The sequence below is a fragment of the Eptesicus fuscus genome, chromosome 12 (genome assembly GCF_027574615.1).
Source record: "Eptesicus fuscus isolate TK198812 chromosome 12, DD_ASM_mEF_20220401, whole genome shotgun sequence".
In the NCBI taxonomy this organism is placed as follows: Eukaryota; Metazoa; Chordata; class Mammalia; order Chiroptera; family Vespertilionidae; genus Eptesicus; species Eptesicus fuscus.
Genome location: NC_072484.1, coordinates 81,076,731 through 81,094,228, shown reverse-complemented (window position 1 = coordinate 81,094,228; position 17,498 = coordinate 81,076,731). Strand labels below are relative to the sequence as shown.

At 41.9% G+C, this 17,498-nt stretch overlaps 2 protein-coding genes and 1 pseudogene across 2 annotated transcripts in view; all 3 read left to right on the top strand.

Annotated features, from left to right (window-relative positions):
• Positions 1 to 1,609, top strand: part of PSTPIP2 (proline-serine-threonine phosphatase interacting protein 2) — a 71,331-nt gene extending 69,722 nt beyond the window's left edge. The window contains exon 16 of the mRNA XM_054723603.1: positions 24 to 1,609. The gene's annotated coding sequence lies outside the window, so the exon portion shown is untranslated. The remainder of the gene's footprint in view (positions 1 to 23) is intronic.
• Positions 1,610 to 4,775: 3,166 nt separating this feature from the next.
• Positions 4,776 to 5,137, top strand: LOC129150961 (60S ribosomal protein L31-like; annotated as a pseudogene).
• A 4,094-nt stretch (positions 5,138 to 9,231) lies between these two features.
• EPG5 (ectopic P-granules 5 autophagy tethering factor) overlaps positions 9,232 to 17,498 on the top strand; it is an 83,668-nt gene continuing 75,401 nt past the window's right edge. The window contains exons 1-2 of the mRNA XM_054723811.1: positions 9,232 to 9,305; positions 15,381 to 16,322. Coding sequence (XP_054579786.1) covers positions 9,243 to 9,305; positions 15,381 to 16,322 — 1,005 coding nt within the window. The 5' untranslated portion in view covers positions 9,232 to 9,242. The remainder of the gene's footprint in view (positions 9,306 to 15,380; positions 16,323 to 17,498) is intronic.

Sequence of the window (17,498 nt, the reverse complement as noted above, 5' to 3'; positions counted from 1 at the left end):
ATTTCTTTGTTATTTTCTTTCAGAAAACAGAGCTTTTTCTGGCTGGTGCTTCTCTGGCCCGGAAGGAGGCACTCAAAGCAGCTGAATCCATAGAAATTATGTCAATCATGAGGACTTTGAAGTGAACCCTGCTGTAATTTTTTGATATTTTAAATTCATGGTAGACATTTAGTTTAACTTAGCTAGTAGAGTTCTGCAGTTTCTAAAAGAAGTCGACAAACTGGCCTAGACTCAAGAGTGATCCTTTCCCAATCAGTTACTAAAGTTGTGGATGAATTGCGTTTCTTACTTGAGCCAGAACAGTCTCTGGATTTGGAGCCTTGACTCTTGGGGGATGGGGAGCAGGGATGGCTGGAGAGGTGTCTGAGCATCAGCCTGCACAAGAAGCTCCTAGGGCTTTGGGGCAGCGTGCTATGGCATTTCCGCAGTGACACACTCTCAAAGGTGCAAGATTTAAAATCACCTTCCTTTTTGGCTGGAAGACTTAGAGGCCCTCTGATCGAACTTGATCATTTTACAGATGAGGAACTGAGACCCAAAAGTGTGAAATCAATTTCCTTACTGTTGTCCCAGCTGGTTCTGGACAGAACCAGAACTAGAGTGCGAGCTCAGCCCACATCAGCGTTCTTCTAACCCTTTCTGAGGCGCTGATGCTCATGTTGAAATGTAAGACGCCAAATGTTTTTGCTGGCATCTTCTCAGTTGGGAAAACTACCAGGGTTTAAATGTCAGATTTATTTTTATGTGGCTTACTGTGTCTCCTGAGCTACACAGCACCATATTTAATTGAATGAAGAAGCATCTAGTATAAAATGTACTATTATATATACCACTAAGAAAGAAGGGTGCGAGAGAGTTGACAGTTAACTTGTAATAGTTAATTGGCCAAGCCCATTTGAATTTGAGATGCTGAAGTGTGTAAAGAAAAAAGTACATCCTCGAATCAATGAGATGTGATATTTTGACTATTAACTGAAGAGAAATTTAGAGTTACAAAGCCAGCCCTCAGTCCTGGGTCTTCTTTAAAGCATCAACCTTACCCTTTCACAAAAAAACCCCGGGTCTTCTTTTGTCCCCCACAAACAACAGGGAGATTATGTTCCTTTTGTACAACACTCGCGTACTGAGAAAGCGGTTCATTTTAGTTCATGACAAGTTAAAATAGCACTAGTACTTATTCAGTATGTTGTAAAATTCCGTTCCCACAAGGCAAATATTGTCCTCTCCTGCTCTGTGCAGTAGCTTTCCCAGAGCTATGGGCAAGTTGATAGAAAGAAGCTGGATTATTTTCCCTCTTTTCATGTAAGGTGCTATTGAAAGTGGCAGCTTCTTGTCATGACAGGAAACTTGCAGCAGTTGGATATCCTTTTGAGAAATTGAAGTTTGCAAAGGGCCTTTGACTTCCCCAAATTGAACAGTCTCAGGACATTTTCCTTCGAACTCAGCACATCCTAAGTGCTTTATTTATTATGGGCAACTCCTCAGGGATTTCACTTTTCTATTAGTAAGCGTGATTGATGTAAAAGTGTTTTATGAATTGAGTGTATTTTTATTTTAATTGCTCTTTCAGTTTGATATAAGTGAAATAAAGGTTCTTGGTGATTTGGGACTTACTTTGCATTTTTGTGTTGATCATCTCTCTCTCCCAAGTGCTATTTGGCCCTTTGCCACCCTTGCCATGGTTAGACTACAGAAGGACAGACTGCCATTGAGGGAACCTGCGTGGAGACTGGTGCCATGCCACTTCCTACTAATCCTCCAGGTGCCAGCTTCAAAGCACTTCCTCAGGGACCCCACTGCTATACCCTTCCTCCTTCCCACATTTTTCTTGTTATTATATGATTCGCTCTTGAAATCAGTTGTTCAAGGTTGGGTTTCCCTCCTAGACCTTAACCTCCATGAGAGCAGGGCCCCTTTCTATCCTTTTTCCAGCTGCATCCTGAGACCATGACACATATCTGTATATATAATAGCCTAAGCGACCCTTACGGCAGAATGACCTGAACGACTGGTCGCTCTGATGTGCACTGACCACCAAGGGGGCAGACGCTCAATGCAGGAGCTGCCCCCCTGACCCTGGTTTGGGCTCCTTCCTGGGCACCTGCCACTTGGCACACTGCTACATCCCCTGAGGGGTCCTGGACTGTGAGAGAGATGTCCGACTCTCTGCTTAGGCCCGATCAGCGCAGGGATTAGGCCTAAACTGGCAGTTGGACATCCCCTGAGGGGTTGCAGACTGCGAGAGGGCGCAGGCCGGGCTGAGAGACACGCCCCCTCCCCCCCCCATGCATTTATTTTGTGCTCTGGGCCTCTAGTTAGTAAATATGAAAGAATAGTGACCTAGAAGAGAACATAGGGAAACAGCCAGTGGAGAGAGAAATAGAGTGTAAAGGGAACAAAGCCAAATAGATGTTAAACTTAGTAAATGTGAGCTACTATGCTGACTGTTGGTATCTTTTAAAAAAAATATTTTTATCGATTTCAGAGAGGAAGGGAGAGGGAGAGAGAGATAGAAACATCAATGATGAGAAAGAATCATAGATTGGCTGCTTCCTGCATACCCCACACTGGGGATTCAGCCCACAATCTGGGCTTGTGCCCTGACTGGGAATCAAACCGTGACCTCCTGGTTCATCAGTCAATGCTCAACCACTGAGCCATGTGGGTTGGGCTGACTGTTGGTATCTTAAATGTGTCAGCAAACAGTGTAGAAGTATATATAATAAAAAGTTAACACTCCTCACCCTAGAGTTAACCATTATTAACCTTTCACACATTTCCTGCTCATGTTCAAATATCTGAAACAGTCAGTGTCTATGCATATATTACCTGTGACTTTTTAATTTATAAATATTGGAGATATTTCCTTGTAAGAGCAGATAGCTCTACTTCATTTTTCCTTTAATTAATTAAGTGTTCCATAACTTTATTTAAATCAACTTCTGATGGTTATTGTTATTTCCAATTTTTCCACTAATAAAAACAATGCTTACAAGTGATCATACTTACATATTTTTGTGCATGTGTGCTTCTATACTAGTATGGTAGATGCCCTTCCCCTGAATCCTACCCTGGTTCACCATAGATGAGTAATAATTGTGATGCTTTAGATTAGAGTTTCTCACCATTCTACTTCCATAAACAGTGAGACCCTTGTTACCGTCTTACTGGGAATGGATCTAATTCCAGTATCTGATCCTGACATCTGAGCTCCATTTCTAATTCTGTCTTAGTTTGGGTTACCCCAGAAGGAGGTCTAGAGACAGGGACTTGAAATCAAGTTGCTTATCTAGGAAGCGAGTTCAGCGAACACCAGTGTTAAAATGGGAAGTCAAAAAGGAAAGAGAAGTGAAAAAATACTTGCCAGTGTGGGAAATGAGCTGACCCCCACTGGGGACTCTGGGAAATAGCACAGAACACTTGCCTCAGTTCTTCCACAGGTCGGGTGAGGGAGCCGGGTATTTAGTTTGCTAAAGCTGCTGTACCACAAATTAGGTGGCTTAAAAGATAGACATTTATTGCCTCACAGTTGTGAATTCCAAAATCAGAATGTCGGCAGGGCTGGCTTCTTCTGAGGGCTGGGAGGGAGGGATCTGCTCTAGGCATCCTTGCCTTGTAGATGGCTGTCTTCCCTCTGTGTGTGTTTCTGTGTCCCAATCCCCCCCTTTTTATAAGGACACCAGCTGTACTGAATGAGAGCCCACCCTTATGACTTCATTTTGATTTGATTACCCCTGGAAAATACCTAGTTTCCAAATAAAGTCACATTCTGAAGTGCTGGGGGTTAGTATTTCAACATATAAATACTTGGGGATACAATTCAACCTATAACTATTTATATGGCAGCTCTCATCTGCCACTGGTTGAGTGTTGCTTTCAGTTCAGTGCATTATTCCCCTGGCACTTTCATCCTGTCATACATGTGGCCAAAGAGAGCACTGAGGCTCAGAGGGGCTAGCTGCTGGAATTTGGGTCTGCATCCTCAGAAATGCTCAGAGGATACAAGCAGGACACCAGCAGTGTCTGATGTTTCGGGGGTGCAAATAACTGTTTCTATGACTCATTTAAATTTTTTTCTTAGAAAATAAAATAATGAAAGGGAAAATAGTAGGAAAAATACAATTTTATGTTTTTCTTCCTGTAGAAGTAAAAGATCAACAGAAGAGATCCCCTCTATACAAGAGTCTTTTTAAAAAATGTAGGTTGGATATTTTTGATAATAACTTTCACTGCCAGCTAATTGTCTCAAGAAACTGAAATAATTTAGAAGTAACATGATTTTGAAAAATAATTTTTAAAATGCATTTAATAACCAGGAATGATGAAATAATGCCTCATACAGAATAATGTACAGGGAGTAATTAACTAGAATGAATGACTTCTTGGAAATTGTCACAAGAGGTTTCACCAATGAGGAGTTGCCACCAGATGGCAACAGAGATCCTTGGAATCTAATTTTCGTGAGCAAGGTCCACCCTGGGCTCCTTCCAGGTTCAGCAGCCTTCACTGAAGTCCTGTGACAAGTGCTGTTCCAGATGCTGGCTGACTTAGGAATCATGGTCATATTACATTTGGGGATGCCGTAATATAATATGTGAATTATACTCCTTTTATGAATGTCTAGTTTTTGTTTTTAATTGATTGGAATGTTTTTCTGAGCTTAAAAATTATTTTAAATTATGAAAAGTGCAATAAAATTAATATAACCCACTGGAGGGCATTTTGATATTTACTGAAATTAAAAATGAGAGCTTTCCAACTTGGCCCCGGCAATAATGACTCCCACAAAGAAGGGCGGTGAGAAGAACAGGGGACATTCTGCCATCAACGAGATAGTGACCAGAGAATACACCATCAACCTTCACAGGCACATCCATGGAGTGGGTTTCAAAAAGTGGGCCCCTCAGGCACTCGAAGAGATCTGGAAATTTGCCATGAAGGAGATGGGAGCTCCAGATGTGTGCATGGACACCAGGCTCACCTAAGCTGTCCGGGCCAAAGGAATAAGGAATGTCCGGTGCGGTTGTCCAGAACACAATAAGGATGAGCTTCACCAAACAAGCTCTGTATGTTGGTCACCTACATACCTGTCCCCGCTTTCAAAAATCTAGAAACAGTTAATGTGGATGAGAACTAACTGCTAATTGTGGAATACAATGATAAAACTGCCCCAAATAAAAATAAATGAGAATGTCTCTTTGAGCAGCAATGTAGGTAGGCATCTATCTTATAGAAGCACACATGCACAAAAATATGTAAGTATGGTCACTTGTAAGCATTGTTTTTATTAGTGGGAAAATTGGAAATAACAATGACCATCAGAAGTTGGTTTAAATAAAGTTATGGAACATTTAATTAATTAAAGGAAAAATGAAGTAGAGCTATCTTCCCTGACAAAGAAATATTTCCAAGATTTATAAATTAAAAGGTCACAGGTAATACATGCATAGAGTATTTCATAATGTGATATTTGTACATGGGTAGGAAAAGTGTGAAAGGTTGCATGTTGCACTGTTAATAATGGTTAACTCTAGGGTGAGGAGTGTTAACTTTTTATTATCTGTACTTCTACACTGATTGCAGACAATTTAAAAAATATTATAGCCCTACCTGGTTTGCTCAGTGGATAGAGCATCAGCCTGCGGACTGCAGGGTCCCAGGTTCGATTCGGGTCAAGGGCACATGCCCAGTTGCAGGCTCTATCCCCAGTAGGGGGCGTGCAGGAGGCAGCCAATCAATGATTCTCCTCATTGATGTTTCTGTCTCTCCTCCCTTCCTCTCTGAAATCAATAAAAATATATTAAAGAATATTATAATTTAAAAATATTATTAAACAATAAAATAAAACTATTATAGGAACACTTGAAGAAAAAAATAAACCTAATATCCAACAGTCAACATTGTGACTATTATAAATAATCCAGTGTCTTTTAAACAATATATTTCTGATATTCTTCTTGGCCTCAGTGTATAAGTATAGAGTATTGTAAAAATGGAGAGACCTAGCCTGGCTTCCTATCTTAAAGTCCATTTATACTACACAACTGCTTTGGTTCAAATCCCTGCTCCATCATTTACTAGCTGTGTGACCTTAGGCAAATAATTCAGCTTCTCTGAGCCTTAGTCTCTGCCTATAAAATGAGAACGATAAAAATTATTGACTTTGTAGGGTTGTTATGAGAATTAAATTAGTTATGTGAAAAGTACTCAGAACAGTTTCTGGCTGATGGCAAGAGCTCAGGAAATGGTAATTATTACCACCTAGAAATCAGCAGTAATTAGGCCAGTAATTAACCTTGTTTGCTGTCAAAGCGATTTTGTTTTAGAGTGACTGCAGAAAGCATTTACGTATAGAAGATACATTTATCATTTTTTAAAGTAACCTTTTAAATTAATTATTTAAAAATGAATCTTCAATGTATTCAAGTCATACACATTTTAAAATTAGTTTTTCTTATGTTTTCAAGTTATCTTTATAAATCTTAATATTGTATTTATAAATCTAATACATTTAACTAACCACTTTCAAAGGGGAACTTTAACGTTTGGTCAACTCAAATTCAACAAACCAAACTTTGTTAAACGATCAGTCCCATTTATGACTTAAATTTCTTCAAACATTTAAACTTCAGTATGAAATATATTTTGATTTATTCTATTGCCTGAACTGACCAATAAACAAAACTTCTTACACAATTCTACTAAAGTCTAACAAATTCAGTTTATAAACACATAATATGCCTGCTTTTCCCCGTAGTCTGTCATATAGTATTTATTGCAATTTGTCTATACATTGTGTCTGCTTCCCAACTAAGCTGTAAAGCATGGGGAGTGAAGGTAGGGCCAGTTCTGCTTTGTTAAGTAGTGACTGACACTTAGAGGGCTTTGAAGGCCAAAAGGATTTGAATTGGCAGAGGCCAGAGAGAGTTTTCTAGACCAGAAGAAATACCAGCAAAAATTGTGGATAGTAGTGGTGGTATAAACATTATTTTTGTAAATATTGGCCAAGTTTTGCCTGTGATAATTTTATATACACTTATACCCCCCTCTCTCGCAGGATATACAAAGTGCCTATATAGTCTTAGTAGCTTGATAACTTTTTTGTTGTTAAAGATTTGGGATCAAAATACATAAAACTTTATTTTATATGTTTAATGAGCTCTTCAACAAGACACTATGCAGGTTGCATCTCTGAAGTCCTTTCCACTTCTCATGCCATATTCCTGGATTTTTTCATTTGTGGACGAAAGGGGCCACATGCTGACCTGACAAGTTCAGGGAAGGCCTGCATGGCAGTCTTGTAAACTCTAAGACCTAAAGTAACCACAAGGATGGTCTGAAATTAAAACTTTAACTAAAAGCACTTATGGTGGGTAGTCACGTCCTAGGCCAGTATCTTCCCTGACAAGGTCAATCTTTACCTTAACTGAGCCTATTGTCTTTTTGCATCTATGATAACATATCATAGAAATGTCAGGGTTACTTGTAATTTCCCTTTTCTTCTGGACCCCTCAGGGCACAACCAAATGCCCTGGGTGTCAGGACAGATATCACAAATTCCTTCATTGTTATTGTTATCTTGACTGTTAACTATCCTGTATCCACCTAAGTAAATGAAGTATGTGTCTATCATTTTACTTTTTATCCAATCCCAGAGGTTATTCCCGCCCTCCCACCCCCCACCGCTTTGCTTTCTCCTACCTCCCTAATCTATCACCAATGGATTTCATGTAACCCACTAATGTCTCCTCTTTTGGTTGTAAGGTATAAAACAAGGTGAAAAACCGCCATTCTCCAGAGCATTATCCCAATTCGTTGAGATTCTGTTTCCTGGCAATTGTCGAAAGTTTGGCTCAAATAAATTCACAGGTTTGAATATTTTTATGTTAACACATTCTAGGGTATGCTACCAGTGAGTTCATAGTTGTTTTTCTTTTCCTCCCATACACACCAACTATCTTATCCCACATCAGACAAAACAACTCACATTCATTCATTCGAATCATCAAATATTAACTGAGCATCTACTATGTGCTGGCCAGTGGTCTAGCAGCCATCGGGATGCCTCAAGGAACAAAACGAAGAACACTGCCCTTGAGGATTTTATATTCGACCCAGATTAACAGACACAAACCTTTAAGCAAATTATTTAGTATTTTAAGAGTTATTAAGGGCTTTGGAAAAAATATATTGTAGCACTGGAAAAGGGAGATGGGGACAAAATTTTCACATCTGGAATTTTAAATGAAGAGGGCGTGTAAAATCTATATTAAGAATATTTTTATAGCCCTGCCAGGCGTAGTTCAGTGGTTGAGCATCGACCTATGAATCCGGAGGTCACGGTCGATTCTCGGGTCAGGGCTCATGCCCGGGTGCGCGGTTCGATCCCCAGTGGAGGGGCGGGGTTGGGGTGGGGGGCGCGCGTGCAGAAGGCAGCCGATCAATGATTCTCTCTCATTGATGTTTCTATCTCTCCCTTCCTCTCTGAAATCAGTAAAAAATATTTAAAAAATATTTTATGGGTCTTTTATTGCTTTTTCCTTTGCCTTCTTCAGGACAAATGTCTCTTTCCTGGGAATTTGTATAGTAATGATAATAACTACTATTTATTGACATGCCTGCCACTACCATGCACTTTTCACGATTAGCCCATTTAACCTTCATTACACCGGAAAAGGCAAGCACCACCATTCTCCTCTACAAAAGAGGAAACTGAACTTCGAAGAACATCAAGTTTCTTTCCTTAAGTGCAAACCAGAGATTGAAGCTGACTGGATCTGGTTATCAAAATAAGGTTAACAGGCAAGCACCTTTCCCCGGGCTCCTTTAAGCCAACGTGGTTGACCTGTGCGAGCGCACGGGGGATCCCGACAGAGCGTGGCTCGGCAGAGCTCGGGAAACCGACTCGCGACCTGTCAGGCGGACGGCCCGCGCCCCGCCGCTCCCCGCGACCCAAAGCAGCTCAGAGGAATTAGCGCGCCCCTAGGAGCCTGGAGGCCCGGAGCACCTGGGCCAGGGGGCGGGGCCTGGACGAAAGGGGCGTGGCCATCCGCATCCAGTGAGACGCTCTCCCGGAGTGGTTTGTCCTACGCTGCAGCCCGTAGAGGCTCCGAGTTGCCGCCCCTTCTCCGGGAGTGGTGGAGATTTGATCATGTGACAGTCCGGGGGGCGGGGCTGGGCAGGTTGTGGGAAGCGCAGGGGGTTGACAAAAACAAACCGCGACGCCCGACGCCGTAGGGTCTATGGCTGAGGCCGTGAGACCCGCACGCCGGGCCAAGGCCAAGGCCGGCCGTACTAAAACCAAGGTGAGGATATCCCTCCGCCCGCCCTCCCGCGCCCCTCCGAGACCCTGCAGGGGCTGTGTGTCTCCCTTTTCCTCTCTTGGGCCTCTCAGGCCAACTCCACCCATCCCCTGAGTCCTTCGCATCCTCTGCCCCCCACCTCCCCATATTTGATTCCACCACTGACTCCATCCTGGCCCTCTGTTCCTCCTCCACGCCCCCTGCCAGACTGTCAGGAGTCCGCTTTTGCTTTTTGTTTCTCTGACCTCGCTGGGCTCTTCTTGACTTTCCTCGCTGGGTCTGGATTCCTGCCATGAAGCAGCTTTTCTCGCCCCAGCCTCATCTTTGAATCTGTCTCTTTTCTCCTTTATAATTTGAGAACATTTCCAGTCCTCCTTGTGCGGAAAGAAAGAAGGAACCTCTCCTCCACGCACAGAATGTCTCCTTTGGCTTTGTGGATAGTGACAGACAGAAAGTGATGGGCCTCTTCACTTTTAAAATTCAAGGTGTTGGTGGTGCTAGTTATTTATCATTATCCTGGTTGTTTAAGATGGGGGAAGGGGCACGAATGTCCAGAAGTTAAACTAGGGCGAGACTCACAGGGTGGAGCGGTGTGTGTGTGTGTGTGGGGGGGGGGGGGGGTGAGGAGGGGCGGGGCGGGAGTGGGGAACGGATTAGACTGACATGTGGTTTTGGTGTGTTTTTAGGTTGACTTGTTTTTAGGTGTGGTCCGAGTTTTCATTTTGTTCCTATATATTTTCTGAAATGACATTTATTTTACACTGAACCGATTAAATGCTACCCCTGTATGGCTGGACCTAGATAATTTTGGCTTACCTGCAACTGAATTTACATTAAGGAAATCATGAGGATGGTGTTACAAGTACAGGAAATTTTCATTTCTACAAATGGGTGATGTTCCAGAGCAGGGGTCACTTAAAAATGAGACCCAAATCTGATTTCCTCATGGGAACAAGGCTTGAACAGGAGACTAGTGTTCAAAGGTACTATACTATATTTAATAAGTTATACATGATTTACGTGAATCCCTTTCATTATGATGCCTTTTAAAAAGGCTCTAGTGGAGTCATGCGCATCAGTGTACCTCGCTGGGCTCATCTCTTTGGGGAGAAAGCCATCTTGCTACCTAATTTCAGAAACATTTTTAAGAGAAATACTTTTGCACTTAATTGGGCAAGAACTATCAAAACAGAGGAGGAAGAAAAAAGCCGTGGTCAGCAATGCATAAGGTCCCTTGAACCTAGAATACAATAGTGCTTAACATGTAAACATCAGTCTATAGAGAACACAATCTTAATTCTTAATCTCTATTAAAAAAATGAATGATGAAACTAAAGCGTGGATAAGTTAAATGGTAAGCCGAAAGGCATGCAGTTAGTAAGAAAACTCAAAGCACCAACAACCTCCAAGGAAGTTTTTTTTTTTTTGGCTAAACTGGCCTCCATGTTCATTCTTGCTGCCCATTGTCTAAACTAAAGCTGCATTGATAGGGATTGATACTTAAAAAAACTGATTACTCTCCTCCTGAAACCTTTCAAAGCTTTCCTGTAGCCCAGAGGCTAGAGTCCATAAAGTCCTTAGCATGGACTCAGGGCCCTCAGTGATCTGGCTTTTTTCTCCTCAGGCTCAGGTCTGTTTCCAGCTCCTCCCTGCCCCCATCCATCAGTACCATTCTGCATCTTTAGGTCATTCATTTCACTTGTAGTTACTTTGTCGACATCTCTATTTTCCCTTAAACTGTGGACTCATTGAGGGAGGGACCTGTCCTGTCTGTCTTGTTCCTATTACCTTCCACTGCTCTTGTAGGCCCTTGGTAATATTTGTTGGATGAAGGAGTAAATATCAGTATTGAATAATATTTCCAAGCTTTGTCACTCAGAAGAATTTAGTCTGGTAGATTTCCTGAGTGGTATGAGGAAACAAATGAAAAAAAGTGCACAATACCTGCAAGGCCCTCATACTTGTCAATCTAGAAAATTAATTCTGCTTTTAGAGTAAGTAGATTCATTTCTTAGCACTGGTTATGGTTTGGCATTGATCATAAAGTCCTACATTAATGAAACCTTTGCCATCTGTGCTATAATTTGGCAACTATTTACAGATTCATAAAGTCGTTCCAAGGCTCACTTCAGGAAGTGAGTAGTGTCATGTGCTATTGTCTTTGGAATAGTTTGAGTGGCTTCTGGATTTTACCCAGTAGCTGACCTGCATTCTTCATTGTTAATCACCTCGTAGATGACCTCACATTGTTAGGTTGTGGTTATTACCTGATACCTAAGAGTGAATCCTAATAACATTTTCATTAAAAAAAAAATCATCTGCTAAATATATCCCCCACCTCAGAAGACCATGACTTTATTGATCTTGGTAGATTATAGGTTAAGAACAGTAGATTTTTAGATTGGACTTATTTTGTAGAAGCAGTATATTTTATAGCCATGGAAAGTATTTTATAATTAATTTTAAATTCTAATGCCGACAACTCATTAATAGTGAGAGTATATGGTAATTGCTAAGGATAGACTGAGTTGTGGCCCAGAAAGCTGATAACAGAGTTTTTAAACCCCTATCCCCTGTTGCTCTTCAGCTTAGATGATTTGTACCTCTTAGTCCCTCCCTTTCGCGTTAGTGATTATAGGAATGAAGTTGGGAGATACTGTATATTATTATGTAGCTCCTTTTGTGCCTCTCAACAGTCATTCATTTGTTGAAGAAACACTCATTGATCACCTTCTCCTACTATGTCCCAGAAACTGTTCTAGGCATTTGGGACTAATAGAAGAAAAAACAAAGAACCTGACCTTAATGGAGCTTGCATTCTAGAGGGAGAAAACAAATAAACAAAAAACCCTTTACAAACAAATAAAATATATCATGTTAGAAGATGGTAAATGCTGTGGAAAAAAGGAAAAGAGCCAGGAAAGGAGTAATGGTGAGATATTAGGATGGGATGAAATTTTAAATAGGTTGTCAAGGTGATTCTTAGTGAAGGTGACATTTATATAAAGACATGAAAGAGATCAGGTAGTTAGCTATGTGAATATTGGGGGAGGATGTCTAGGCAGAGGCAACAGCTGGGGCAAAAAAAACAAACTTCTAAATGTGCCAGAGTACATGGTAAGTATAAATATTTGTTGGATAACTCAATAATTTCATATTAGGATGCTGTACCTAGGACGGAGCTCAGCATGTAGTTGGTACTTAATTTTTGCAAATTATAGGTGATCATCACTGTTGTCTCAAGAAACGTTTATTGAACACAGTGTCAAAAGTCAAAAGCAGATCGGATCCAAAGAAGCATAAGATCCAAAGAGGCATAAAATCAAAGGCAGATCCAGAGCCAAAGAGGCCTAAGAAACATTTATTGAACACAGTGTCAAAAATCAAAGGCAGATCAGACCCTTCAGTCTGAGGCTCAATGCTTTATCCACTGAGCCAAACTGGCTAGGGCACTCTCTTCCTGTTTTAATTTTAGCTAGCTAGTTACAACGGTAAGATTACCATTGTCCATCCTTCCCTCCCTCTGCCCTTCTCTGATCTGCTAGTCCATTTTTCCAGTTACATCTTCAGCTTCTCCCTCTTCCCCACCTTTTTCCCTGGGACAACTCTCTGTTAATTCCTCTTTGGACCTAACTTTCCTGTCTCCATAGGTAGAGAGTTTTCTTTGGTCCCACTTTTGAAACCATGAGAAGCATTAAGTTCTCCCAGGGAAAATAAAATCTAAAGGCTTCTGATTCTTCCCTGGAGGGCTAGAAGCTTTTAAAAATTCTCTAGTTGATTATCTAACTACATTATCTGTTGCTATTATTATGGTTATGATTATTCCTTGCAAGGTAGATCTGATGGAAGTGGGCAGCAAGTTCGGGAGTAGCAGCTGGAGGCTTTATTTTGTTTACAGAGGGTGAGAATTTGAAATTGCAAGGGCAGTCCTGCAATGGGGAGAGTGGAAGGGGGAGGTGGAGTCGGAGTGGAGCGAGAGTGACCCGAGGAGGTTAAAAACTGCATGAGGGATGGGCTGGAGAGGAAGGATGACGTAGCCTGTGGCTTGGAGGAGGTGTGGCTGTTTTCGGTGCACTTGATCATGTGGCCTGTCATGCGCCTGCTTCCAGCTTATCTTCTCTTCTAGTTAGCATTTATCCTCCCAGAGGTCTCAGAGTTTCAGAAAAGAGAACTAAAAATTTTCCTTCTATTCACTAGTCCAGTCTCGACTTGCTTACTTTTCTTTATTTCTCAACTCAGTAAGTGTTTAAAATCTCTTAGGTTTGTTTTTAACAGCTTTATTGAGCTATAATTCATATACTATACAATTCACCTATCTAAAGTGTATAATTCAATGGTTTTTAGTATGATCACAGGGTTGTTCAACCTTCGCCACAATTAGGAACTGTCAAGTTGTTTTGCATAGTGGCTTCATCTTGCTACATTCCCTATAGCATTGTGTGAGGATTCTAATTTCTCTACATCCTTGTCACTACTTATTATCTGACTTTAAATAGTCATCCTGGTGGCATCTCATTGTGAGTTTGATTTGCATTTCTCTAATGGCTAATGATATTGAGCATCTTGTTATGTGTCATTTGTATATCTTCTTTGGAGAAATGTTTATTCAGTTCCTTTGCCTATTTTTAAATTGACTTATTTATCTCTTTATTATTGAGTTAGAAGAGTTCTCTTAAAGAAATCTAACCAGTAAATTTGAAGACCTAATAGTCTTTATTAAGTGATTCGGGAATTGGGAAGCATTCCATCTAGCAACTAGAAGGGTCCTCTGAGGAGTTGAACAAAATGAAAGGCTTTATAGGCAGAAGAAGGGTGGGACTAAGAAATTAAGAGAGGATTATTTCAACTCTGGCCAGTGTGACTCAGTTGGAGCATCATCCTGTAGACCAAAAGGTGGCACCAGCAAAGCAACACCAGGCTTCCCCCAAGTGGGACACAGGCCCCACCACCACCCCGGAGCGACAACCCACCAAATCGCAGCCAGCGCTGCCAAGACCCCATGGCGCAAAATGCACCCACAGCCCAGCCCAGAAACAGTCACTGTGGATGCCGGGTAATGACGTCACGTAGCAACGCCCGGCTTCCTCTCCCTAGCGACTAGCCTCCTTGGAGTTTCTTCAGCCCAGAAACCCGTCTTGCTTTATAGCCAGGGCAAACATTTTACAGTTTAACCAAATGTTTGTGAAGCATTTTCCCGTGCCTCATCTCATTTGATCCCTGTGGGATTGGGCCTAAACGGGCAGTCGGACATCCCTCTCACAATCCAGGACTGCTGGCTCCCAACTGCTCACCTGCCTGCCAACCTGATTGATGCCTAACTGCTCCCCTGCTGGCCCAATTGCCCCCAACTGCCCTCCCCTGCCAGCCTGGTGCCCCCACTGCCCTCCCCTGCAGACCCGGTCACCCCCAACTGCCCACCCCTGCCGGCTCGATCGCCCCAAACTGCCCTCCCCTGCTGGCCTGGTTGCCCCTAACTGCCCTGCCCTGCTGGCCTGATCACCCACAACTACCCTCCCCTGCTGGCCATCTTGTGGCAGCCATCTTTGACCACATGGGGGCGGCCATCTTGTGTGAGGGTGTGAGGGTCAATTTGCATATTACGTCTTTATTATATAGGATTAGTTGTATGATTTTCTTTGAGTTAATTTTTATATATGATAGGGGTTCAGTTTCATTTTTTGATATTAGTTGTTCAGTGCCATTTCCCCCCCATTGTCTTGGCATTCTTGTTGAAAATCAATTGACCTTAAAAGGTAGGGTTTATTTCTGGATTCTCAATTTTGTTCCATTTATCTGTCTACTGATGTGTTAGAACCACACTGTAGTAATACTATTGTAGTTGGCTTTGAAATTGAAAAAGAAAAAGCAAACTATCAGTTTTCCAACTTTGTTCTTCTTTTCAAGATTGTTTTGTCTGTTTTGGGTCCCTTGTGTTTTCTTATCAGCTTGTTAATTTCTTTTTTAAAAAAGGCAGTTTAGAATGAGAAAATTTAGATTTTTATATGTAAGTTTAAAATTCCTCATTGAAAACATTGGTTACTATTGTAAGTTATTTCACTGTATAAACCTTGTTTTTAGGAAAAGAAGAAATCTGAAACTCTTCAGAGGGAAGAGTTAGATGAAGTCTCCCTTTTAAACAGCTCCAGAGAGCTGGAAATCCCTACTCCAGCTTGTGAACTCACAGGAGACCAGCCGAAGGTGTTAACTGATTCCGAGCTCCACCATGATGCCCATGGACAAGATGAAAGTGAAATGTTTGATGTACCACTCTCCTCCTTAACTATAACTAATGAAGGGTCCCTGACATGGAACACAGAGATCCTAAAAGAAGGAGAGGAGGTTGGAGCCTGTGTTGGGGGTGATGCAATCAAGCTGAAGGTTGACCCTGGAGACAATGTTGGAACCAAAGTAGGAACCCCCAAGAACTTTACAGAAGTAGAGGAAAGTAAATTGGTACACTGTGGACCTTCTGAAAGCACACTGCAATCTAGTTTTTCTTATAATCAGCAGGAAATGGAACATTTACAGGTCAGAGAAACTCAGCATAGCAAAGAAGACAAGCAAGCCTTGAATCTTTCTTCAAAGGTGCTACAAAATGTTGGCTTGCAGAGTTCTTGTGAAGCTATGGACATTTTCCAGCCACCTAGAGTGAAAAAACTGTATCCCCAGCTGCCAGCTGAAATTGCTGAAGTGCCAACTTTGGTGGCCCCGAAACCCTTGCTCCATAATGAGAGACTCTACCCGGAGCTCCCATCTCAACCAGAAGTAGTACCATTTACTAAAGAACAGCTAAAAATCTTTGAGCCTGGTTCATGGCTGGAAAATGTTGAGTCATATTTAGAAGAATTTGACAGCATGGCTCATCAAGACAGGCATGAATTTTATGAGTTGCTTTTGAACTATTCACGATGTAGGAAGCAGCTGCTTCTGGCTGAAGCTGAGCTGTTTGCTCTGACATCTGATTGCCAAAATGCTAAAAGTCGACTCTGGCACTTTAAGGAGGAACAGCTGTCTGTACAGGTATTTTGACTAGTGTTCTGTTAAGCTTTCTGGAGCCTGGGGAACTGCTCTTCCCTTGATGCCCTCTAGGTCTGGAGTCTGCTCCTTACACCCACACTGAGCCTGTCTTAGCTGAGTAGCATACTGCAGGAATCGTACTCAGGCACCTGCAAGGGCCATGTAACTGAAGAGATGACGCAGGCTGAGAGGGGTAGTGGTCACTGAGTAAACCCATGTCTGGTCCAGTAGGGACAGCTGCTGTTGAGTTCTAGCTGATTATTGCTGTGAGGTTGTGTTGATCCAGCATTGTCACATCTTACGATTTTCCAAATGTGAGGGATCTTGATTTGTTAATGCTGGCAACTAATTCACACACACACACACACACACACACACACACACACACACACACACGAGTAGAGGCTAAGCAAATCATGTGTCCAAGTCAAATTCATCCTGTGGACTTTTTAGTTTGTGACCTTGGGCATAATGGCAAGAATATTTAATGTGTAGAGAGTATCAAGGAGAGGATGATTCATGGAACAAGGTTAAGAGGAGATGAGGAAACAGGGGAGGCAGTTAGCTGTGTCCCTATGGACACCATGGTGACCATCAGGAAAGCCATTTCATAGTGGCTTGGAAGGAATGGCAGGGAAGAGAAGGCCACTCTAGAGAAGCTTGTCATTGAAGGGAAATGAGATGATATCAGGGAGAAACACGGGATCCTCTCGTTCATTGGGATACCTGTGTATCTCTTTGTAGATAGGAAGGAGTCTGTGGAGAGGGAAACATTTGGGGATATTGAAAAAGAGGTTAGAAACAACAACACAGCAGGCAGTGTTAGTATTGGAAAGGAAAGGAGTTTCTTTTGAGCACAATCACAATGAATGGTGAGATAAGTACAGAGATATTTTGAGGTCCCTTGCACTTGACGGGTATATCACATGGACCTTAGCGGGTTTGTAAAGTAGAAGTAGGTCATCAATCATGAGAGTCTTAGGGACAAGCTCTGATATTTCTTGTACCTTTCCCCACCTACTTCTTAGGGTTTCTCTTCTCTGAACTTGTGATTCATGGGTGATTGGCAGTATACTCGGCTCTATACTCCCTGGCATGTGATTCTATACTTTATTGTTCTCTATGTGGTATTATTGCCCTCTCACCATGATTTATAAGCATGTTGAAGATGGTGCTGAA